This window comes from Palaemon carinicauda, chromosome 28 (genome assembly GCF_036898095.1).
Source record: "Palaemon carinicauda isolate YSFRI2023 chromosome 28, ASM3689809v2, whole genome shotgun sequence".
Lineage (NCBI taxonomy): Eukaryota > Metazoa > Arthropoda > Malacostraca > Decapoda > Palaemonidae > Palaemon > Palaemon carinicauda.
The window spans coordinates 42,094,267-42,118,688 of NC_090752.1; the positions used below are offsets into that span (position 1 = coordinate 42,094,267).

Genomic DNA, 24,422 nt, shown 5'->3' on the forward strand with positions numbered 1-24,422 from the left:
ATCACAATATCACACACTGAATCTGACATGTTGCTGGTAAATTACACTTCCAACCCATTGATCACATACACGAGGTTTAGGTATATTCCAGACTGATTTTCCCCATTTGGGGAAAGGGTTTCTACCGTTGAACCTGTACGATTCATCTTGGACAGGCAATGCCTTATCAGTCTTCTTATCACTGTAAGAGAGAGATAGGAGGTTGCTGGAGCCATCTCCTTTGCTCCCGTATGGGACTAGGCAGACTGACATTTCCTGGGAAGAAAAAGAACTCATCAGTTTGGTTCTAGGGGGACTTTTGACCAATCAAGTAGTGATTCTTCCTATTGAAAAGATAGTGGTTTGTATTTCATGTAGGAACAAATCACCACCCCTCTCAGAGCTTAACCCAAAAGTCAAAGTTAAGTTCTTCTGACAGGTGGTGGGATGGGGCTACTCGCTCGTGTACCACCTGTCATTAACTACATCACTAGTGAATTTAACAGGTGTCCAGCTTGTGCCAAAATCATCTCCCTATTTAAAAGACTCAAGTTTATATAGCTAGGAAAAATACAAATTACTTTGAAAATTTGTGATATTTATTATTTTAGTAATTGTTGCTATGTTGAGTGTTACATAGAGTACAGTATATGTATTTTTACTTGGATATTTTTCTGAGCACAGCTTTCATCTTAAGTATTTTCTAGTCATGAGAGCATTATTTTGATAATCTAGATTTTTTGTTTCAGAATCTTCATCTCCAATGAATGTCGATTTTAGCACCAAACACAGACAAGGTGATATGAATGTATTGCACAGTAATGCCTCTGCTTCTTCTTCTCCATCCTGTGCCACTCCGCAAAGTTCTTCTACAGAGAAGAGCAGTCCTGGGAGTGAACTTTTAGAAGAAGTTAGCAGGCAGTTGAATTACAGAACAGAAGAGGGATGCCTGTCAGACAAATCTGATTTATTGAATGGGACAGGTTATGGTTTAAAATCAGAGAATTGTCAGTTTGAGGGTATCAATGATTTGGAAGGGTTTGATCCTCAAAATGTTGACACTAGGACCTATGAAGATTTTAAAAGTGACATAGAGAAAAAAGAGAGTTTATTAGCTGAAATTCTAGATCTCAGTTGCTTGAGAATGGACCATGAGGTTAAATCTTTGGATGAAAAGAAAAGTGATGATGTGAGTCATGTCACATTTGATAGAGAACACAGTTTGGAGAGTACAGGATGTTCTACTCCAAGTACTCTGAAAGAACAGAGCCCCTTGCCTGACAGTGCCTCTAATGACTTTTTAGAACAATATTATCGTAACAATGCTACTTTTACATCATCTGAAGATGTTATTGAGGCAACCTTAGAAAAGAAAGAAAGTTCAAATGATAGCAATTCATGCAGTTGTTCTTTGGCAAGTAATGATGGGTGTGAACGTTTGGGGAGCAATCTTAGTGAAGATCGTTTGAGTTATGGACCTCCTTCAGGCAGCAGTTTGGTTTCCTTGCCAGGTAACAGAATACCGTCCATGGAGGGGCAAGATCCATTTCTGAATGAATCCAGTGCTATGTTTATTGTGACTGACTCTTCAGAGATCGCTGATATTAGTTGGTCATATTCGGTGGCAATTGAGTCTCATCAGTATGACCAAGAGGAAATGCCTGGTGGCTGGGTCAAGCATAAACTTCCAAGTAATGTTATAAGTATTAGTGTGTCTGAAAAGATGGTAGCATTCTTAGACAGTCACGGTTGTCTATTCTGTAAACAATCCAGCACAGATAGTACTTGGAAAAAATATAAATTGGCAGCCCGAGCTACTCACATAGCACAGTCCCCAAGTGGGTCTGTTATGTGGGTTCTTTATGGAACAAATGCTTACACAGTTCAGATAGCAAACATAGAGGCATTGCCAACTGCTAAAATGACTCTTGCAGCCAGAAATGTATCACAATTAAGTGTAGATGAGGAGCTAACATGGTATATCAGAGGAGATTACCAGGTAAGTTGTGGGTAATTGATAATTTATTTGATAATTTATTTTGAGTAAAAACTAGAAAGGTGAATTTGATAAAATTTAAAAAAATCCTCCTTTATTACTTTTAGATTTATGGTATATTTGCTCAATTCAATGTACAAATCCGTATAATTCATCTATAGTATGTGCTTTTTCATAACTGTTTTGTTAAATTGAAGTATAATCTGTCAGGTATGTGTCTTACCCACTGCTGGAGGTAGAGGACCAAGCATCGTATCTTGTGAAGATTTCCGATTAATTAAAGTTGTCAGTTATGCCAAAGTGATATGGGGTCTCACTGACAAAGGGCAGGTTGTATTCAGGTATGTGGAAAATTTACCCACTTTTTTTCCTAAAGGTTTTATTTGTTTCTACACAAACAAACCTTACGTTATTTATATGGATATTCTTTCAGCAAAGCTGGAAGGTAGCCATTAGACTTTTAATGCGAGGTGGCAACCCTACCTAACCACTGTAGTGGGTAGGTAGGGGATGACTGGAGGCTACCTAGCCACCTTTATATACTCACAGCTCGGCAAGCTACATCACTTTTTTTCTTTTGGCTGGTAGAGAATTGGCGTGTCCGCTCTCTCCTCAAGGCTTAGCCATACAGACATTTGCTTTACGTTCATTCTTTTTCTCTTATATGTGTGACTGTGTTTCTCTCTGACGCTCCCATATGTACCTGTCCTGGTTGCGAGGTTCTTCCTTGCTGCACCTTCATATCGTCGGTTGATACCGACCCGCACTCTGCGTGCCGAACCTGTAGGGGGTGTCTCTGTGAGCAGAGTTCACCCTGTGATGAGTGCAGGGAGTGGCCTGCCTCCCAATGGGAGAAATTTGGGCATCACAGGAGGAAGAAAGCCAAGTGAGATCTTTCTCCTCCAGGTTCTTCCTCTTGGGCAAAAAGACTTTGGGCTTCTTAACACACTCCTAGATTTCTCTCCGAAGCTCCTCCCCTCTTGCCTTCCTCCATGAGGCAGTCGAGTTGGACCACACTCCTTGGCAACCTCCGGGTATTGGAGGGTTCTTGCCTCCCCTAGAGGAGTACCACCTCCAGCTGCCGTGAAGCAATTTTCTCTTGCAGAAGTGTTGCAGGCCTGTTTCATAATTATTAGCTTCTTACAACCAGTTATAAGGAGCTCAGATGAGTGCCTCATATTAGAACCAAAGTTTATGAGCACAAAAGTATATCATACTGTCTGGACGCAACTGTAAGGTCTCGAATGTTTGCATGAAGACCACGAATATTGCAATACAGTAGATGACATTGACAAAATCTAGGACATAGTGGTCTTGGATTTCGCTCAATGTCTCCAGACAGCATAAGAATTAATGGCAATAAAAAAGATGTTTGTTCCAACACGGGGTACTTACCTCAAACTACTTTCTTAGGAGTATCTGGGAGACTCCTCCCAGCCGACCAGAATTTTGTGTAGTTTACCCTATTCCCGTTTTTTATGGGGGTCAACCTCAGGCGGAGTGATACGCGCCCTGAGGCGACCCGGGGTCGGAGAGCATGCTTGCTTAGGTCGTGCTCCTCAGTAAGTTTCTGGTCGCGACGTGATTACCATCTCGCCGTGCTATCCTCACCCAGTGCGACCCTTGTGTCCCCCGACCCATTGTGTCTACCACGCGTTACCCACGTGTTCATTCCCTATCCTTTCCTCTGTTTCCCTGTGTCTCTTGGTGTCCTAGTGTTGCGTAATGGAGCATCCTCGCCGTTGCCCTGGGCCTGTGGCCGGAAAATCTTGTGGTGCGTTTCTTTCCAAGCCCGAAGTCGATCCCCACTCCCTGTGTTTGTCGTGTAGGGGCAAGGTTTGTTCCCCACGACCACGTGTCTGGAGTGCAAGCCTTGGACTGAGATTCAGTGGGTCCTCTACGGCACTAAAAAGAAGAAAGCTGCCAAGAAATCACCCAAGAAGGCCAACGTTTCTTCGTCGTTAGTTTCGCCGGATGCCTCGTCGGAACGGGGCTCCCTTCCACCTTCCCCTACCCAGAGTAGGGGACGAGGTAAGTCCGTTGCGGGGAAGCGGCCCATTGCCCTTCCCCAAGAGTCTGAGATGTCTGTGGGGGATGATATTAGTTCAGTTCAGGCATGTGTGAGGCCTGAGGGAAGGGCGGAAGTGTGTTCAAGAGACGAAGTCCTGGTGCCTACAGGGCCCGTCTCTACGGAAGATCCTATGTGGGGGGGAAGACGGGTGCAGCATCTTCCCCTGCATCCTGGATGTGTGTTTCAGGTGCTTCAGCGACCGGGGGAGACGCCGAGAAGGCAGGCTCATCTAATTCGGACCCCGCCACATGGGATCCACAAAGGACGCCCTTCAGGTCCCCCATGAGGTTAGAGGAGGAGTTCGGTGCTTGGTTCGACCGAAAGAAGGTTCCACGGTCTCCCCCGGCGCCCTCGTCAACACTCCCGCCCATCTTTCTTAAACCCTCTTCTCCAGAGAAGCGACGCGGAGTTCCCCCTGCGAATTTAGACGACTCGGGAGATTTGGCGGACTCCCTCTCCTCCTCCTCGTCATCCTCTTCCTTGGATTCGTCTTCATCGGAGGACGAAGGTCCAAAGTCCTCCAAGAGAAAGCGGGAAAAGTCACGGAAGAAGAAGTCCCGTTCTCGTTCCAGGCACAGCAGGAAGAGATCCAACCTCAAAGAAGAAGTCCAAGAAGAGTCACTCTTCGAATGATAAGTGGGTGAGAATTACAGTACCCCGGAGTGAGCTGTTTAAGGCTACCTCAGCCGCGGCCACTTCCGGTTGGCTCCCTAGAGCCTCATCTTCTCCCTCGCGACCCTACTCCTCCAGCAGACCAGATCTCCGTCAAGGGACGTTGCATCAAGCCTCCCTAGACGACTCTAAGGCCACGAGGGCTCCCGCTTCTTCAGCCCAACGGAGGGAGGCGCTCCTCCGGACGGAAGACTTGGCGTCATCAGCGGCCACCTCGACGGTCTTCCGCGAGCACCAGGGGCGCCCTTCATGCTTCGAGGAGCCCATAGCCATGGGGCCCCCCGCGGGACAAGGTAGGCCCATGACGGATACCCTCGTCCCAGCAGATTCGCCCATCCTGCGGGCAAGCCCGTCAGTTGCGAGGCAGGAGAAGAAGTTGCTCCCTTCCCGTGCTCCCCCTCCCGCCCTCGACGAGTCTTCTTGGGCGGAGGAGTTGGTAGCGGATGCCTTGGTAGAAGGAGGAGAGTGCTCATCTGATGACATCTCCTCTTATCGAAAGGTCTTGGCCCTCATCAGACGACACCATAGGTTGGATGAGCCCAAGCCCTCGGCGGAACAAGCCTGGCTCTCAGGACTCAGCAGGCTCGTGGACAATCCGGTTCAACAGAGACCTTCCTTGGCGCTCCCCCTAGCACGAGACGTAAAACTAGGGATGGAGCACATAGACAAGTTCTTAGCCAGCCAAGCAGATGCCCCTAGGGGTCAGAGTGGCTCGAAGCTTCTTCCTGGCCTTAAGACCCAGAAACGTTTTTACGTCCCGGAAGGACGTCGTGGGGGACCCCGCGCAGTAGAGTCGGGGGTCACCACGTTGAACCTAGGGGCGGCGGAGGACAGGGCATCCTCGGCCCCAGTTTGTTTTTCCCCAATGGAGACCTCGATGATGGAAGACGTGGCCCAGGATCTAGTCTACGTGTCTTCTTGGTTAAGACTGGTGGGCGTGCATTCTGGTGGGCTTCCAGTCCTCATGATCTCTCCCTGTCTGAGAACCAGTCCTTGCTGAGAGAGTTAATCAGTTCAGGGGGAAAAGCACTGAAGTTCCTTTCTTACCAGTCTCTCTCCCAGGCCGCCAACTGGGTCCTGCGGAAGAGAGACACCATCCTAAGCAAGTTAGTGAGGAAGTTACCCGACCGAGAAGCAAGGTTTCTGAGAAACTCCTCGGTGTGGGAAGAGTCAGTGTTTCCCCTCAAATCGGTCGAGGAGACGATGGAGAGGGTCAGAAAGATGAAGGGTGTAGGGGAACCAAGACCCCCTCCCCTGAGACGTCCAGTGCACAGAAGACCCTCGGTGGACGTTGCACATACCTCTCATTCCTCGCCAGTCCAACCGAGGAGAGAAACTCCAACAGCTTCTTGGCTCCAGAATTCACAGCCCCCCCGTAGGGGCAACACTACCTCTCAGTCTGGCTTTAGACCCTCCTACGGCAACTCTAGGAGAGGTCGTTCAAGCCGCGCCTCTAGGAGGAGATAGGAAGAGAGGCCCCCTACTCCTACCGGAGCCTCAAGTAGGGGGATGCCTCAGACACTCTTGGCAAGCATGACGGGATTACGGGGCAGATCCCTGGACCGTTACAATCCTGAAGGAAGGATACAGGCTTCCCTTCTTGACGGAGCCTCCGCCACTTATTTCAGCCCAACAGGCGGAGTGGTTGGTGTCCAAAGATCCCTTGAAACGAGCAGCGTTACAGGAGCAAGTGTCGACCATGATCACCAAAGGAGTGTTGGAATCGGTCGAGAATCCCGAGCCGGGCTTCTACAGCAGGCTCTTCTTGGTCGAGAAGTTGACAGGGGGATGGATACCAGTCATAGACCTGTCAGCCCTCAACAAGTTTGTGGCAAAAACCGACTTCAAAATGGACACTGCGAAGATGGTGTTGGCGGCCTTGAGAGAGGGGGACTTCATGATGTCCCTGGATCTCAAGGACGCCTACTTCCAGATTCCCGTTCACCCCTCCAGCAGGAAGTTCCTGAGGATAAAGTGGAATACCCAAGTCTTGCAGTTCAAGACCCTCTGCTTCAGGCTGTCGACAGCGCCTCAGGTCTTCACGAGAGTCTTCACAACAGTTTCGGCCTGGGCACACGAGCAGGGCATTCGCCTGATCCGGTACCTGGACGACTGGTTGTTACTTTCAGCCTCAGAGGAAGAACTGAAGGAGCAAGGCGCGAAGCTTCTACGTCTCTGCAAGGACTTGGGTATCACAGTCAACTTAGAGAAGTCCTACTTGACACCCACCACCAGGATGACCTACCTAGGGATGGTCCTGGACACCCGGCGGGTGAGAGCCTTCCCCTCCTTGGAAAGGCTGGACAATCTAGACCGAGTACTGCAGCCCTTCCTCACGAGCCAACCCAGGAGAGCCAAGGATTGGCAGAAGTTATTGGGCCATCTGGTGTCTCTAGAGAAGCTAGTCCCTCAGGGGAGACTCAAGCTCAGGGTTGTTCAATGGAACTTGAAGGAACTGTGGTCCCCGGAGGAGCCCCCGCACAGGATAGTTCCAGTTTGCCCAGGAACATTGGAAGTCCTACAGTGGTGGCACGACAGAGCGGACACCTTGAAGGGGATGCCCTTCGCACTCGATCCTCCGGAGATGTTGTTATTCACCGACATGTCGAAGGAGGGTTGAGGTGCACACCTCCTCGACCAATCGACGAAAGGGAAGTGGTCCCTTGAGAAATGGACCCTACACATAAACATTCTGGAGATGATAGCCGTCCAGAGAGCATGTCAAGAATTCGTACATCTCCTCAGAAGAAACACCGTGGCGCTGATGTGCGACAACGCCTCGCTAGTGGCCTACGTAAAGAAACAAGGAGGCCTAAAGTCAAAGGAGTTATGCACTCTATCAACAGAACTGCTGGAATGGGCTGCAAAGGAAGGGATTGAAATTACGGCCAGGTTCATCCCAGGAAAGAAGAACGTCCTAGCAGACGGCCTCAGCAGGGTAGGCCAAGTGATAGGCTCGGAGTGGACTCTACACCCAGGAGTAGCTTGGACAGTCATCCTGAAGTGTGGCTCACCAGTGGTAGACCTCTTCGCCACTCGTCTGAATACACAACTTCCCGTGTTCTGTTCTCCAGTTCCAGATCCAGCAGCAGCGTTCGAGGATGCCTTCCAACATCCTCGGGACAACCTCGATGTGTACGCCTTCCCGCCCTTCGTAATGCTCAGGCAAGTGCTCAGCAGTGAGGAGGGCAACCAACCTACAGATGACTTTGGTAGCGCCTTGGTGGCCGGAGAGAGAATGGTTCGCAGACTTAAAGGAACTAGCTCTCCTTCCCCCTTGGCCCCTTCCAGACAAACCAGACCTCCTCCGTCAACCTCACTTTCAGAGGTTTCACGAAAACCCTCGGTCCCTCTTCCTACACGCGTGGAGGTTATCGAGCGACTCCTGAAGAAGAAAGGGTACTCGTCGAGGACGGCAACGAGGATGTCGGGTTACCTAAGGCGTTACTCAGTCGCAGTTTACCAAGCAAAGTGGGCTGTCTTTTCGAAATGGTGCACTGCCCGGAACATCAAGCCCCTGAGGGCTTCTATTCACGAGATAGCCGATTTCCTGGTGTATCTTAGGGATGATGTAGGTACTTCTATCCCGGCTATCAAAGGAGTGCGTGCAGCATTAGGGCAGGTCTTCCTCCTAAAAGGCATTGACTTAGCGGCCTCCAGACAGATTTCAATGCTCATCAGGAGTTTTGAGCAGACATGTCCCCCCCAGGCAACGAGGGTGCCACAGTGGGATATAGCTAGAGTACTCAAAGCCCTGTCAGAACCGCCCTTCGAGCCCCTCAAAGACATCCTGGACAAAGAACTCACCCTCAAAACAGTCTTCCTATTAGCCCTGGCTTCGGCGAAGAGAGTTAGTGAGTTGCACGGGCTGTCATACGAAGTCTCGCACTTGAAGGGGTGGCGAGAAGCTTCCTTTAAGTTCGTGCCTAGTTTTGTGGCCAAGACTCAGAACCCATGTTGGGATCCTAGATTCGAGGGATTCTCGGTACCAGCGATCCCTCGTTCAGACAACCCAAGGGACTTGCTTTTGTGCCCAGTTAGAGCAGTAAGGAAGTACCTGGAGAGGACATCCAGGCTCCGCCCTGCGATCAAGAGTTTGTTCGTCTAGACAGGATGAGTGAAGAAGCCAGTTTCCAAGAATTCGGTCTCCATCTGGCTGCGTCAAGTGATCAAGAGGGCCTACGACACCTCAGGAACCCCTCTCTCAAGCAAGCCTAGGCCTCATGATATTAGAGGTCTAAGCACCTCCTTAGCCTTCGAGAAGAACATGGCAGTGGGCCAAATCCTGACGGTAGGCACTTGGTCCAGACAATCCACCTTCACGGAACACTACCTGAAGGATTGTTTGAGAAAATCTTTGGACAGTTTCGCCCTTGATCCTGTCATTTCCGCGCTCCAGAAGATCTAAGGTCATAGCCCCGGGGAAGCCATGGGCGGTAAGTCCAAGAGACACAAGTTCCTTCCTTACCTTTTTCCCCCTTTCTACCTTCCCCTGGTCCCTGATTACCTTCCCTGGAATGACTCGGAAGACTTTAACTACCGTGGGATACTGCATCATCAAGGAATGCGTCTCCGAGGCGTTTTTACAGAGGTAAGCCACTTAGACACTAAGTTAGTTTTTTGGGTAGTTTTCCCTATCTCGTGCGTTTTCTATCAGTGGTCAACGGAACCTAGCCGCCTACTAGGTTTTCCCCCTTGTTGCTTCCAGCATTCCGGTCTCTGGTCCCTGCAGGACTCTCCCACCTCCTAAAGTTTAAGTCTCCTAAGGAAGTAGTTCAAGGTAAGTACTCCATGTTGGAACAAATCACAAATTTTTAAGTAATTTGTATTTTTCCTAACATACTTACCTCGAACTACTTTCGGGTTATGGCCCGCCCATCCTACCCCGAGGGCCCTGCAGGGCTGAGGAGAACCTTTCCGACGAAACTTACTGAGGAGCACGACCTAAGCAAGCATGCTCTCCGACCCCGGGTCGCCTCAGGGTGCGTATCACTCCGCCTGAGGTTGACCCTCATAGGAAACGGGAATAGGGTAAACTACACAAAATTCTGGTCGGTTGGGAGGAGTCTCCCAGATACTCCTAAGAAAGTAGTTTGAGGTAAGTATGTTAGGAAAAATACAAATTACTTAAAAATTTGTGATATCATTCTTAAAAACTAAATTAAATAGAATGATAACAAAAACAACATGTACAGAAATATAAATAAAGTGATTGATCACACCCACAGACTAGAAAAAAAAAGTGGGAAAAATTGGTCAACATGGAGAAGCAGATACACCATGCAAGGCTAAATACTCTCCAGGATAGCCTCTTCAACTGAAGGGAGGACAGTAAGGATGGTTTTGAAAAGAAAAAGAAACAGATAAGGAAAAGACAATCTCTTGACAACCCACCAGGCATCCATGGTTCTTCTATTAAGCCTGCCCAACACACCATTTCAAAAAACAAAGGGAAGAAAAATAAAGATGCAATACTGTAGTGTGCCCGAGTGTACCCGCAAGCAAGAGAACTCTAACCCTAGACAGTGGAAGACCATGGTTACAGAGGCTATGGTACTACCCAAAACTAGAGAACAATGGTTTGATTTTGGAGTGCCCTTCTAGAAGAGTTGCTTACCATAACTAAAGAGTCTCTTCTACCCTTACCAAGAGGAAAGTAGTCACTGAACAATTATAGTACAGTAATTAGCCCCTGGAGCGAAGAGAAATTGTTTAGTAATCTCAGTGTTGTTAGGTGAATGAGGAAAGTTGAAAATGTGGAAAGAATAGGCCAGACTATTCGGTGTATGTTTAAGCAAAGAAAAATGAGCCGTAGCTAGAGAGAGGGATCCAACGTATTACTGTCTGTCTGGCCAGTCAAAGGATTCAATAACTCTCTGGTGCCCTCGCCAGCCTACCACCTCATGGCTGGATCTATGGTTGGGCTTCATTGAACACCTCATTAGAACCATAGATTGGTCCAAAGAGAGCACAAGGAAGTCTATGGCGACTTTCCTGTTATCAGGTACCCGAACCATGGAGTTCCTCTCCCATCAGGTAGCCAACCTTTGGATGAACCTAACTCGGTGATAGAGAAATTCCATCGACAGGTTCCCAAGGTGTAGGTGATCAGGCTGTGAAATTCTACATTGGAAGGACCCTCTCTGTTCAGTACAGAAGACCTCGAGAGAGCGACGGACCGGTGGAGAAAGTCCAACCAGGATTCTCTTCTCCAGAGGGTCATGACCTCCAGGTCCTACGTGGCAGCTCCCTTTCCACAGAAGCTGCATCGTCCAGGCCACTGTCTAGTAAGAATACAAGCACGTCCAAAGGCTCGTCAAAGAAGCACCTTCCTGCCAGAGACCAAAAAGGCACAAAGTCGAATCGAGGAGGTAGAGGTAGTGGGTTAGGCTGTTCCTGCTAGGGAGGGAAATCCTTCTCAGTTATCCTCCAATTGGGGGATGCCTGCAATGCGGTGGCAGAATTGGCTGCAGAACGGGGCCAAACTCTGGACAATATCCGTAATTCGTTCAGGGTATCGTCTCGCGTTCCGTCAATCTCTTCCTCCATTGACCCAGAGTCCAGTTCCATCAAGGTCATACAGGAAGGGATCCATGATGGAGCTAGTTAAGACCATGGTGGAGAAGGGCGCTTTTCAGAAGGACCTCGAAGGATCCCCAGGCTTCTTCAGTTGACTCTTGTGAAAAAAGGTGTCTGGAGGCTGGAGACCTGTCATCAACCTCTCAGCTCTGAACAACTTTGTTACAAACTCAGTTCAGCATGGAGACGGCAGACACGGTCAGCCAAGCAGTAAGACCACAGGACTTCATGCGCACATTGGACCTCTAGGACTCATACTTCCAGATCCAGTCCATCTGTCATCAAGGAAGTATTTAAGGATCATTCAGAACAACAAGTAATACCAGTTTAAGGTGCTGTGCTTTAGTCTTTCAACAGCACTTAGGGTTTTCATGAGAGTTTTCACCCTAGTGTCAACCTGGGGTTACAGGATAGGCATCCATCTCCTAAGATATCTGGACGACTGGCTGATTCTAGCAGACTCGGTGGCGACCCTTCTTCAGCACCGAGACAGACTCCTCAAATTTTGTCGTGATCTGGGGATCATGGTAAATCTCAAGAAGTCATTCCTACTTCCATCCAAGAGACCGGTATACCTAGGAATGATCATCAACACAAGCCTGCAAAAAGTCTTCCCATCAGATGACAGAATCCAGAGGCTGAGGAAGCAGTGGTGGTTATGTCTCGTAGGTCATCTGACATCCCTGGCCTGACCTGTCTGCAAGGGCTGCCTATGATTATGATCTCTTCAGTGGCAGTTAAAATCCAGGTGGGTTCAACACAAGGACTCCCCAGATATGCTGATCCCCATGGAACACAAGTAGCGGACGGACCTGAGGTAGGGGGTGGCAGACAAGAATATCCGCCGAGGGTTCGACCTTCTCATCCCTCCCCCGAAATTGATGCACTTTTCAGATTCATCAAAAGAAGGATGGGGGCTCACATGCTGCACCACATGGCCTCCAGGTTCTGGTCAGAGTCCAAAATGTACCAGCATATATATCTCATAGAGATGAGGGCAGCCTTCCAAGCCCTTCAACAGTTCCAGCAGTTCCTGACGGGTTACTCGGTGGTGTTGATGAGCGGCAACATCACTTTGGTGGCTTATGTAAACAAGCAAGTCTGTACCTTTAAGGGGTGCCATCTAGCAGTGTAGATGCTAATGTGAGCAGAAGACAACTTGGTAACCCTATCAGCCAGCTTCATTCCGGGCAAGAAGAATGTGCTCGTGAACAATCTGAGCAGAGCAACTCAGATAGTGGGCTCGGAGTATTTTTTGAATCATCTAGTAGCCAACAAAGTCCTGACTTTCTGGGGTTCCATGTCGGTGGATCTGTTTGAAACGTCTCTGAACAACAGGTTACTGCTCTACTGTTCACCAGTCCTGGATCCCCAGGATCTCTGGCAAGATGCATTCCAACAACGGGGACAACATCATTGTCTACGCTTTTCTACCATTATGTCTAATGAGGAGGGTGCTCAACAAGTTGAGATCATCCGAAAATTTATCTAGGACCTTCATATCTCCGCTATGGCATCATGAGGAATGGTTCCCAGATCTTCTTCAGCTTCTGATGGAGGTCCCAAGAGAACTCCCTCCACGACACAACCTACTCAAACAACCACACGTCAACATCTTTACACAAAGCCGTGGAATCCCTATGGCTTCACGCCAGGAGACTACAGCATCTCCTCATAGAGGCTTTTTGCAAAAGAATGTCTGGATACCTACAGAGATCTTCGGCTTCAGTCTACCAGGCCAAGTGGACTGTCTTCTGTGGTTGGTGTTTTTGAAGGAATATCTGTCCCCTCGATGCCACTATTCCATTAATAGCAAAGTTCCTCGTATACCTCCGAGAGTAAAAGCTCCTCTCGGTCTTGGCGGTGAAAAGCTACTGCTCAGCCTTAAGCCTCTCCTCTAGGCTGAAAGGAGTTAAAATTTCCTCTTCGTTTGAGTTCTCTCTCCTCATACAAAGTTTCAAACTTACAACCACCCCCAATGAGCGTGGTTCGCGACCTTAGGTCCCTGAAGCCTGCACCCTATGAACCATTACATCAGGCATCAGATCATCACTTGACTCTGAAGATGGTTTTCCTACTCACGTTGGGTTTGGGTAAGAGAGTTGAGCGACTTCCATGGTCTCTCCTACAATGTCTCCCATTCAAGGGAATAGGGAAGAAAATGCTCGGTTTCATCCACGAGTTTATCCCCATGACTCAAAATCCAGGAGTAGTGAATCCTAGATTTAGGCCCTTCCGAATTAGGTCTGCGTAATGTAACCGATGACCCAGATCAAGTGTTACTTTCTCCAGTGAGGAGTTTGAGGTACCATCTGAAACCATCTAAGAAAGACAGCAGTAGCTCGTCCCCGAGTGTCAGCACTCTTTGTCAGCACGGGGAAGGTCGAGAGGAAGATCACCAAGAACGCCATGTCTGCTTGGATTTGCAAGGTCATAGACCTAGCATTGAATCCCAATCCTCCTCCACAGACAAGATGACCCAGACCTCATGATGTTAGGGGCATCAGGACATCCCTAGGATTCAAGAAAAACTACTCTTGAGATGCAGGTCTTACAAGTGAGCGTGTGAAAGCGTTGGACAACCTTCACTGCCCACTACCTGCGAGACGTGACTCATAGTAACATTGATATGTTCTCCATTGATCTGTGGTGGCTGCATAACAGGTAGCAGATGTTTTAGGGTAGAGGTTACCTATGTTTAGTCTGGGATTAATGTTAAGATTGACTAGCATTCTTTCTTTCATCTTCCCCTCTCTTGGGGAATAGCATCTGCAGTCCTCTGTTAGCTGATCTCATCTGTCGGCAGATAAAACCATTTCCCTTGTGTAACCTAGTACAGTATAGAAATAATATTTGCTGCATCTCCATACCCCCTGGCGAGGTGGGATTGGGTAACGTCTGTGGTTGATTCAAAGATTCTTACGTTTCTGAGAATTCGTACCCAGACTATTCACATTGCTAGTATCACACAAACACCCAAATTGCTCAGGCCACTAAGTGTGCTTTACACAAAATTTAGCGAGGCGTCAGGATTTCTCCCTTGTACGTATGGAGCATGTATGGGAAAACTCCTGGACAAAAAACCTGCCAGTTGGTTTGGAACTTCCACACTCCTTAAGAGTGAGTCATCCCTAATTAAGAGTGAAAGGGTTTGTATTTAGTATCAGAACAAATGACAAATTTGAAAGCAATTTGTATTTTGTGTAACGATACAAACCTTTATACAAATTTGGCCCGCCCATCACCTATCCCCCTGTAAGTCCTGCCACCAATCAAAAGTGACAGACCAGGGTGTGTGAGTGGGGTAGTTGGTACTTACTCTCCTACTCCCACTAACAAGCGGTGGGTTAGTTATACCTCGCGAAAAGTCTTATGGCTAGTCTTCCAGTTTTACCAAAAGTATAACCTAAATAAAGAACTCAAGGTTTGTATCCTTATGAAAAATTCAAATTACTTTCATATTTGTCATTTTTCACTCATCATTACTTTTTTCAGAACCTAATTATTGTGTTTCCAGAATAACCAAGAAGAAAATATCAATAACTTTAAAATGGGGACATTAAAGGTGGTTGAATACCATGTCTGTCATATATAATGTACTGTATATGCTGTTTGGAATCGAGAATTATGTAATAAATTTTGTTATTTGTATTTTTTCTATTTAGATATGAGTTAATTAAAATATGTATATATCTTCATCAGCACTGAAATTGCCATTAATATAAGGTAGTATGATTACATGTGGCATGGTGAGGAAGCCTCCTCCATCCATCTGAGATTGAGAGAGGTAGTTGAGGTGGGAAATTTAATTTAAAGGACTGTATATTAGAAGCTAGTAAAAATACAAATTACTTTGTTCTTAGGCAGCTACAAGCCATCATCCTTTACATAGGGAATATGTTTCAGAATGAAAGCTGAACCTCCGTTGAATCGTTAAATGAGCAGTTAAGCGGCAGGTAGGAAGACTCCATGCATCTCCCAGACCCGGTTACCCCTGTCCCCCATTCCCCTGTGCTTCGCTTCAACCTTTGTGGCAGGGGAGGGCATCTAAGGTTTCCCTGTACGGGTGACTTACCTCCCTGTGATAGTACAAGTATTCCCTTGTGTTGTGGTTCTTGTTGGAGCAACCCTTGTGGTTCATCCCTTAGGGAAGCTTTCTTGTCAGGGTTTCTCAGACTTTGACTCCCCTGTTTGAAAACCCTTAAGGGAGGGTTGGAAAGGGGAAGAAACGTGTATTATTTTTCCTCCTCCAACTTCATTTCATCGTCATCCTCTACGGTTTCCAACTCTGACACTTCTAAGAGGAAGAAGCAGAGGAAGAAGTTGAGAAGGCTTATCAGCTGTAATCGTAGGAAAGGGCTCCCATCAACATCACCTCTCTAAGAAGGAGTGGACGATACCAGAGAAACTGCTGACCCCATGGCCCTGTGTTTTGTGAATCGAACATCTGCCCCATGGGACCGGGTTCGGGTCTCCGACTACCCCAGTATCCAAGCAGGACTTTTTACGGCTTTGTGTTTATGCCCCCCAGTGTCAATGCACAGGGAGTAACTGTCCAACTGGGTCCAGGCTCGGTTCTCCGACTACCCTTGTAACCAAGCGGGCTGGTGTTATGGTTCCATGTCTATGTTCCCTGGGGCTGATGGATAATGCCTGAGCCTTAACCTCGTGGAAGGATCGCCCACAACTTTCCGGAACGGACCAAGGCATGCCGCTCATTCTACTTACTATACCTGTTTCTTCCAGGCAGTGGGGCAGTGGAAGAAGAGGGTTGTGGTGACTTGGGAAACGTACCTGCCTATCAATTGCCGGACTGGAGTTTGAGTCCCGCTCAAGCTAGATAGTTTCCTTTAGTTCTGCAACTCCACCATCCTTGTGAGCTAAGGATGGGGGTGTAGCCTTTAGGTCTACTTGCCGAAGTCAACAGAAGCCATTGCCTGGCTCTCCGTGGTCCTAGCTTGGGTGGAGATGGGGCTTAACCCTTTTACCCCCAAAGGATGTACTGGTATGTTTCACAAAACTCATCCCTTTACCCCCATGGACGTACCGGTACATCCTTGCAAAAAACTGCTATTTACAATTTTGTTTTGCATGTTTCAGGCATTTTCCAAGAGAATGAGACCAACCTGACCTCTCTATGACGAAAATTAAGGCTGTTAGAGCAATTTAAAAAATATATACTGCAAAATGTGCTTGAAAAAAATAAACCGCCTGGGGGTTAAGGGTTGGAAAGTTCCAAATAGCTTGGGGTAAAAGGGTTAAGTGCTGATCATATGCATACAGATAGTCACTGAATTACGACGTATGCGAGTATGACTTCGACTTTACAACGATTTTTTCACTGTGATGACGTCATAAGTACAGTATGTCTGAAATAGTACACTATTAGGAAAAATATTGGAAATAATCTATTTTCTTGTATAAAATTTAACTTTTATCTTGGTAAGTTAGTATTTTCTTTTATTGTTAATATACAGTATCCATTTCAATTGAAAAAAATAGATTAAGAAAAGTTTTAATATCTGTCGAGTTCATATCATATGTCGGGTGACTTCATATTACCGGCGGAAAGCGAGTGTGCAATAAAGTGATTTCCTTCCAAAAGTCTAACGATTAGTACGTTTTAGTATTCCAATTATCGAAATATCAAATAATGATACAAAACATTTTGTGTGTCTATCGGTTGTTATGAGTACTGATTATCGTAAATTTGACTCTACACTAGTTTTATTTCACCTCTGATAATAGGTCGATATTTATCTAAAGAAAGTACACAATAGGACAAATATTTTCTTAGAAATAATATATTTCCTTTTACATTATAAAAATTAAATACTTGGTAAGTTAGTATTTTCTTTCATTTCATGCAAGAAAAAAGAAAAGGGGTTTTACATAATTTGCAAATCATTCTTTGTCGAATTCACGTCATATGTCCTGTGATGTCATACGTATGGCGGAATGCGTGCTGGCAAACCGAATGATTTCCTTTCAGTGAATTAATGAGTAATCTTATTCCCATTATCGAATCCCAATAATGTCTCGAGAGAGAGAGAGAGAGAGAGAGAGAGAGAGAGAGAGAGAGAGAGAGAGAGAGAGAGAGAGAGAGTGTGTGTGTGTGTGTGTGGATAGGAATCATTATTTGACCACCTTAATTAGGTATCGATGGGTCGACCTCGACCTGAGGTCCAAAAAGAAAATCATAAAAAATTCATTTACAAAGTAATTCACAACTTTTTACTATTAAAAAAGACTTCAAAGAATATTCTATTCTTAAAAAAAAAGTAAATGAAAGCTAAGTCTAAAATAAATATTACAAATAAATTAAAAATTTTCAATATTTAACTTAGCCGGTGATTATAATAGCTGCAACTCTGTTGCTCGACAGAAAAACTCTACGGAAAATTTCGCCAGCGATCGCTACACAGGTAGGGGGTGTACTCAACAGCGCCATCTGTCGTTCAGATACCCAGTACTCATTGTAAACAAAGAACTCAATTTTCTCTCTGTCGGGCTACCGGCAAGACCTACTAATTCGCTGCGCTAACTGGATTTGTTTTCACAACTATTTGGTGAAGTACACTATTCTAGTTTTGAGCTTTCGCTATGCAGGTGTTTTATCTTCATCTTAAAACTTGAACTCGTTTTGGATAGATTTATTTATGGTGACAAAGAGAGTATGGACTTTCTTTCACTTTTAAATGGCCGACCCTTCCCTTAGACGGAAGTGTGTTTAGGCTTTTAGTAATTATCTTATCACGTTATAGATTTTCCTCTATATATTTTATATCTCTCCGCCTTTATTAGGCCTCTTCGATTAACTTTCCATTTTTTATAAACATATAAAAATAAATTTTAATACTTTGTTTATATAGACCTTTCCTGAGAGTAGGCGGTCCTAACTTGGAAACCGAAGTTAATCAACGTTGAGCCCTTTATATCGTCTTTAGTTTTTAAAGAGCTAAGGATTTAAAACTTTTTAAATGTAATATTTTATGAAAGAATTTCTTTGATAGTCTTCGTACTGTTTTCAAAGATGAACTAACGTTTAGTTTTTTATGCTACGCAGTTGTTGACGTTCAGGACGTTCAACATGCGCTCTATCGTTACGATAGAGAGAGAGTGTATCACGGTTTCACTTTGCAGTAAGAGTAAATCGATTCTGACGTTTTGTTCATTCTTTCTTAGCTTAAATGTTTTAAATTCTAATTTAAAGGAACTTTTTATTTGAAAAACCTTTCAGTTTTTTCCTTTAGTCAAATAACATGTTTTTTTTTGACGATATATAATTGGGCTCTTCTCTTAGGTGCGAAATCAAGAGAGAAAGAGAGAGAGAGATAGAGACGGAGGGAGAGAGAGGAGAGAAAACGTTCCGTTCAAGCGGGTAACGTTGTTCTCGTGTTACTCACGTCCCTAGTCGCTGTACGGGGAGGAAGGATAAAACGTTTTTAGGTTTTTATTCTCGTCCCCAGGCTATGTGCGGTGAGAGATTGAAAACGTAGTTATATGAACTAGTGTTTAGTCTCTTTCCCAGCCACTGATTTTTCTTTTTATCTTAAAATATGTTTTCTGTTTTTTGCTGGTATTATGAGCTTGCATTATACGACTAATTTCGCAATTACTACCTTTTAATGAAGGGTAGAATTGCGTGTTTCAGGTAGAAATAAGTGCAAAACAAAATCGAAGTGATAAAGTGATATGCGCAAAGTGTTACAGTGTTGCGTCCGAGGCGCAAAATGTTACAGTGTTGCGTCCGAGGGTTCGTCTGTTCGTGCCTGTCGTTCACCTAGTCCGGGACCTCTTACATGCTCCCAAGCCCAGGGGAGAAGTAATGTCAAACGACTTATGGGTTTGAGAGGCCTTGACCAACGAACAGACGTTTTTCCCTCTATGGTATCGGGTGTATCTTACCAAGATCTCCCCTACCATAAGACGAGAGAGACGTTGTTTCTCCTCGCCATCCGTAGGCTTTTCGCATAAGAAACCTGTCACAAGGTTTCGAAGCCCTTAAGCGAAAGTCAGTCCTTTCAGGACAGGTCCAGCGTCCTGGTTACAGCCATTAGGACAGCTCTGACCCTATGCGGTCATCGGATAACTGCTCGCCGCCTAACAAAAGCGTAACACAGACTCCGAGAATCTTTTTTTGTAGGCAAAGTGTTGCGGTCACAGACGTTACCCTCGTCTATTACCACAACCATTTCCGTTGATCCTTAAGGGGTTGTATGGCAAAACATGCAGTATATGCTTGCCTCCCTTATGGAAGACTATTCTGCCGATTAGTCCGTTGAGTCTAGCCGTTTATCTCATCGATATCCTGGCTTTCAGCCAACCTAACGTTCCTTTGTGCTTACTGTTGACGTTGGCGTAGCTTAGTCACGTCAGTCAGGTTGTTTAGAACCACACTCGATGCGGTCTCGTGTGGTTTTTCAGCCGCATTTGGACGTTAGGCCACTGGCTGATGCTCCTGTTGACGTTCAAGACGTTCACTAACAATCGGAGTTGACTTGTTTTGACGCTGTGCGTCAACCTCCGCATTCTAGAGTTGTTTTGACTGCTCAGTCTAGGCAGTCAAAGCAGTCTGGAGTGGACGCTGTACGTCCTCACGCACCTGTTGTGGTTGACAGTTCAGTTGTTGACAGTTCACAGACTGTCAAGCAGTTACATGACGTTGCGTTCTGGTCCACTACTAATGCACCAGTGAGAGACTCAGCTTTTATCGGACAAGGTTCCTGTAGATGAGGAAGTTGCTGTTCTCCCTCCTACTGATATTCCCTTGAGGACTCTGTCAGATGGAGAGGAGCCTAAAGCTGCTTAGCCTCCTATGGACTTTAATTAAATCATGATGATTTTTTTAAGGATCTTCGTCCGGATCTTTTTGTAACTGCTGCTCCTCGTTCGCCTAAACATCAGAGCTTACACTAGGCCTAGCTACTTCGAAGCCGTTGTTTTTAAGCTAGTGCTCTCTCGCTCTCCTAGAGAGCGTTACGTTGGCTAGGCGACTGGTTTTTCACCAGGAGGAGTTTGGGGGATACAGCCTTTGCTTTCCCTTCTTTTAAACTGGTTTATAGAGCGAGAGTCTGATATGACACGAGAGAAGTTCTCGGCTTGGGAGTTCATGCCTCTGCCCAGATAGACTTCTCAATTCTGGTAGACTCTCCCTGGCGCCTAGCCAGGAGACGCTCCAAGTTGTTTACAGGTCAACTTCACAGCTGTTGTCGAGCCTTTGAAGTTTTGCTGTACTATTATGTCACGCATAACAAGGCTTTCAGGGATGGTAAACGGTTCCGCCTCAGTCGCTAACCCCGTCTGTTGCCACACCTGCTCCCGTAGACCCTAAATGGGCTTTGCTGCAAGACATGCAGTCCAAGCTTGCGTCCTTGATAGAGGACTTAAATGCGGAGAAGAACCTTCTGGCCAACAACCTTCCAACCGGTCGGTTGTGCGCCCTGTTGACGCTGAGGTAACCTACTCGCGTCTGCCAGTTGAGGTGATTCCTCCACCGATGCGACCCAGTGTGGGTTGCCAGCCGCACGTTGACGTTAAGCGACGCTCGGAGGTGGTTGTTGACGTTCAAGACGTTCAACAACCAGCAGAGGTGACTTGTTTTGACGCAGTGCGTCAACCTCAGCAACCCGGTAGGGTGCTGACTGCACAACCCAGACGGTCTAGACAGTCTCGGGTTGACGCTGTGCTTCCTCGCGCACCCATGGTTGTTGACAGTTCACAGACTGTGCAGCAGTTCCATGATATTGCGTCCGGCTCCGTCACGCATCCACCAGTGCGACCGGATTCAGCGAGCCAGACGTTGCCCACTCCGTTGCCGTTTCCTCATCAGTTTCGGATGAGGAACCCTCTGATGAGGACGTTGCTGAACAGCAAGACGATCAGCCCCCAGCCCTGCTATCCATCCAGAAGATGCTGAAGAAGGAACGCTGCTCAGTCAGGCTGTGGATGAGTCTGGTAGGGACGCTGTCATCCGTGGATCAATTTGTGTCACTAGGAAGACTTCACCTCCGTCCTCTTCAATACCATCTAGCTTTTCACTGGAAAAAGGACAAGACGCTAGAAGCGGTCTCGATCCCGGTTTCCGAAAAGATAAAGTCTTGTCTGACTTGGTGAAAGGACAATATCAACCTAAGAGAGGGTCTTCCCCTGGCTGTTCGGACTCCCAACCACGTTCTCTTCTCGGACGCATCGGACGTAGGCTGGGGTGCGACATTAGACGGTCGGGAATGCTCGGGAATATGGAACTCGAGTCAAAGGACAATGCATTTCAACTGCAAGGAGCTACTGGCAGTACGTCTGGCCTGGAAAAGCTTCAGGTCTCTCCTTCAAGGCAAAGTGGTGGAGGTGAACTCGGACAACACCACGGCTTTGGCATACATCTCCAAGCAAGGAGGGACCTACTCTCTGACGTTGTACGAGATCGCAAGGGACCTCCTCACCTGGTCAAAAGGTCTAAACATATCACTAGTAACGAGGTTCATCCAAGGCAACTTGAATGTCATGGCAGATTGTCTCAGTCGGAAGGGACAAATAATTCCAACAGAATGGACCCTCCACAAGGATGTATGCAAGAGACTTTGGGCCACCTGGGGCCAGCCAACCATAGATCTCTTCGCAACCTCGATGACCAAGAGGCTCCCAATATTTTGCTCACCAATCCCGGACCCAGCAGCAGTTCATATAGATGCCTTTCTACTAGATTGGTCACATCTAGATCTATATGCATTCCCTCCATTCATGATTGTCAACAAGGTACTGCAGAAGTTTGCCTCTCACGAAGGGACAAGGTTGACGCTAGTTGCTCCCCTCTGGCCCGCGAGAGAATGGTTCACCGAGGTATTTCGATGGCTAGTAGACGTTCCCAGAACACTTCCCCTAAGGGTGGACCTTCTACGTCAGCCACACGTAAAGAAGGTACACCAAGGCCTCCACGCTCTTCGTCTTACTGCCTTCAGACTTTCGAAAGACTCTCGAGAGCTAGAGGCTTTTCGAAGGAGGCAGCCAGAGCGATTGCTAGAACAAGGAGAACATCCACCCTTAGAGTCTACCAATCGAAGTGGGAAATCTTCCGAAACTGGTGCAAGTCAGTATCCGTATCCTCGACCAGTACCTCTGTAACTCAAATAGCTGACTTCCTCTTATATCTGATGAAAGAACGATCTCTTTCAGCTCCCACTATCAAGGGTTACAGAAGCATGTTGGCATCAGTCTTCCGTCACAGAGGCTTAGATCTTTCCAACAATAAAGATCTACAGGACCTCCTTAAGTCTTTTGAGACCATGAAGGAGCGTCGTTTGGTTACACCTGGTTGGAATTTAGACGTGGTACTAAGATTCCTTATGTCAGACAGGTTCGAGCCGCTACAATCAGCCTCCCTGAAAGATCTCACCTTAAAGACTCTTTTCCTGGTATGCTTAGCCACAGCTAAAAGAGTCAGTGAGATTCATGCCTTCAGCAAGAACATCGGATTCTCATCTGAAACGGGTACATGTTCTCTACAACTTGGTTTTCTAGCCAAAAACGAGCTGCCTTCTCGATCTTGGCCAAAATCGTTCGATATTCCAAGCTTATCGTATGGTTGGAAATGAACTAGAAAGAGTCTTATGCCCTGTAAGAGCTCTTAAGTTCTATTTAAAACGAACTAAACCTTTACGAGGCCCGTCTGAAGCTTTATGGTGTTCAGTTAAGAAACCATCTTTGCCTATGTCAAAGAATGCTTTATCCTATTTTATCAGACTGTTAATACGAGAAGCTCATTCCCATCTGAATGAGGAAGACCAAGCTTTGCTGAAGGTAAGGACACACGAAGTTAGAGCTGTCGCAACTTCTGTGGCCTTTAAACAAAATAGATCTCTGCGAAGTATAATCGACGCAACCTATTGGAAAAGCAAGTCAGTGTTCGCGTCTTTTTATCTTAAGGATGTCCAGTCTCTTTACGAGAACTGCTACACTCTGGGACCATTCGTAGCAGCGAGTGCAGTAGTGGGTGAGGGCTCAACCACTACAATTCCCTAATTCCATAACCTTTTTAATCTTTCTCTTGAAATGTTTTTATTGTTGTTTTTGGGTTGTCCGGAAGGCTAAGAAGCCTTTCGCATCCTAGTTGATTTGGCGGGTGGTCAAAGTCATTTCTTGAGAAGCGCCTAGATTAGAGGTTTTGATGAGGTCCTGTTGTATGGGTTGCAACCCTTGATACTTCAGCTCCTAGGGGTCGCTCAGCATCTTAAGAGGATCGCGAGGCTCCGTAAGGAAGACGTACTTAAAAAGGCAGAGTAATTGTTCAAGTCGACTTCCTTACCAGGTACCTATTTATTTTGTTTAGTTATTTTGATAACTTCTAAAATGAAATAAAAATTCTTAGCTCATATGATGTAAACATATTTTGCTGGTCTCTACCCACCCCCCTGGGTGTGAATCAGCTATTATAATCACCGGCTAAGTTAAATATTGAAAAATGTTATTTTGATAATGAAATAAATTTTTGAATATACTTACCCGGTGATTATAAATTAAAGGACCCTCCCTTCCTCCCCAATAGAGACACAGTGGACCGAGGAGAAAATTGAGTTCTTTGTTTACAATGAGTACTGGGTATCTGAACGACAGATGGCGCTGTTGAGTACACCCCCTACCTGCGTAGCGATCGCTGGCGAATTTTTCCGTAGAGTTTTTCTGTCGAGCAACAGAGTTGCAGCTATTATAATCACCGGGTAAGTATATTAAAAAATTTATTTTATTATCAAAATAACATATTAAGTATACAAAAAAAAATGACTACAAAAAATTTACTTAAAATCTAAATATGGAAATAAACTGAAACTATTGTAAGCACCTATTCTATGATAATTGAGCACCATTTGCTGAGATCCAGGGGAGGGAGGAACCAAAAGGGAACGTTTCCTGAAATGAGAAAAAAGTGTACAGTATGTTTTTTTGGGGCTAAAAAACCTATCCTCTTTTCAAAAAAATTTTGGGGTAGGTAAATGACATAGTTAGTGGCTGAAATTTTTACAGGATATTGTATCATTATTGTACAACAAAAATGTGTAAAAGAATCTGCACTTGGATTATATTTAATTTTTTATAAAGGAGCTTTTTTTTTTTAAGACAAATCTTTATATC

The 24,422-nt window shown here is 46.1% G+C and overlaps 1 protein-coding gene across 1 annotated transcript in view; it reads left to right on the forward strand.

Annotated features, from left to right (window-relative positions):
- Window positions 1-24,422, forward strand: part of LOC137621525 (tectonin beta-propeller repeat-containing protein 2-like) — a 124,564-nt gene that overhangs the window by 42,472 nt on the left and 57,670 nt on the right. Inside the window, exons 6-7 of the mRNA XM_068351884.1 lie at window positions 729-1,978; window positions 2,186-2,316. Coding sequence (XP_068207985.1) covers window positions 729-1,978; window positions 2,186-2,316 — 1,381 coding nt within the window. The remainder of the gene's footprint in view (window positions 1-728; window positions 1,979-2,185; window positions 2,317-24,422) is intronic.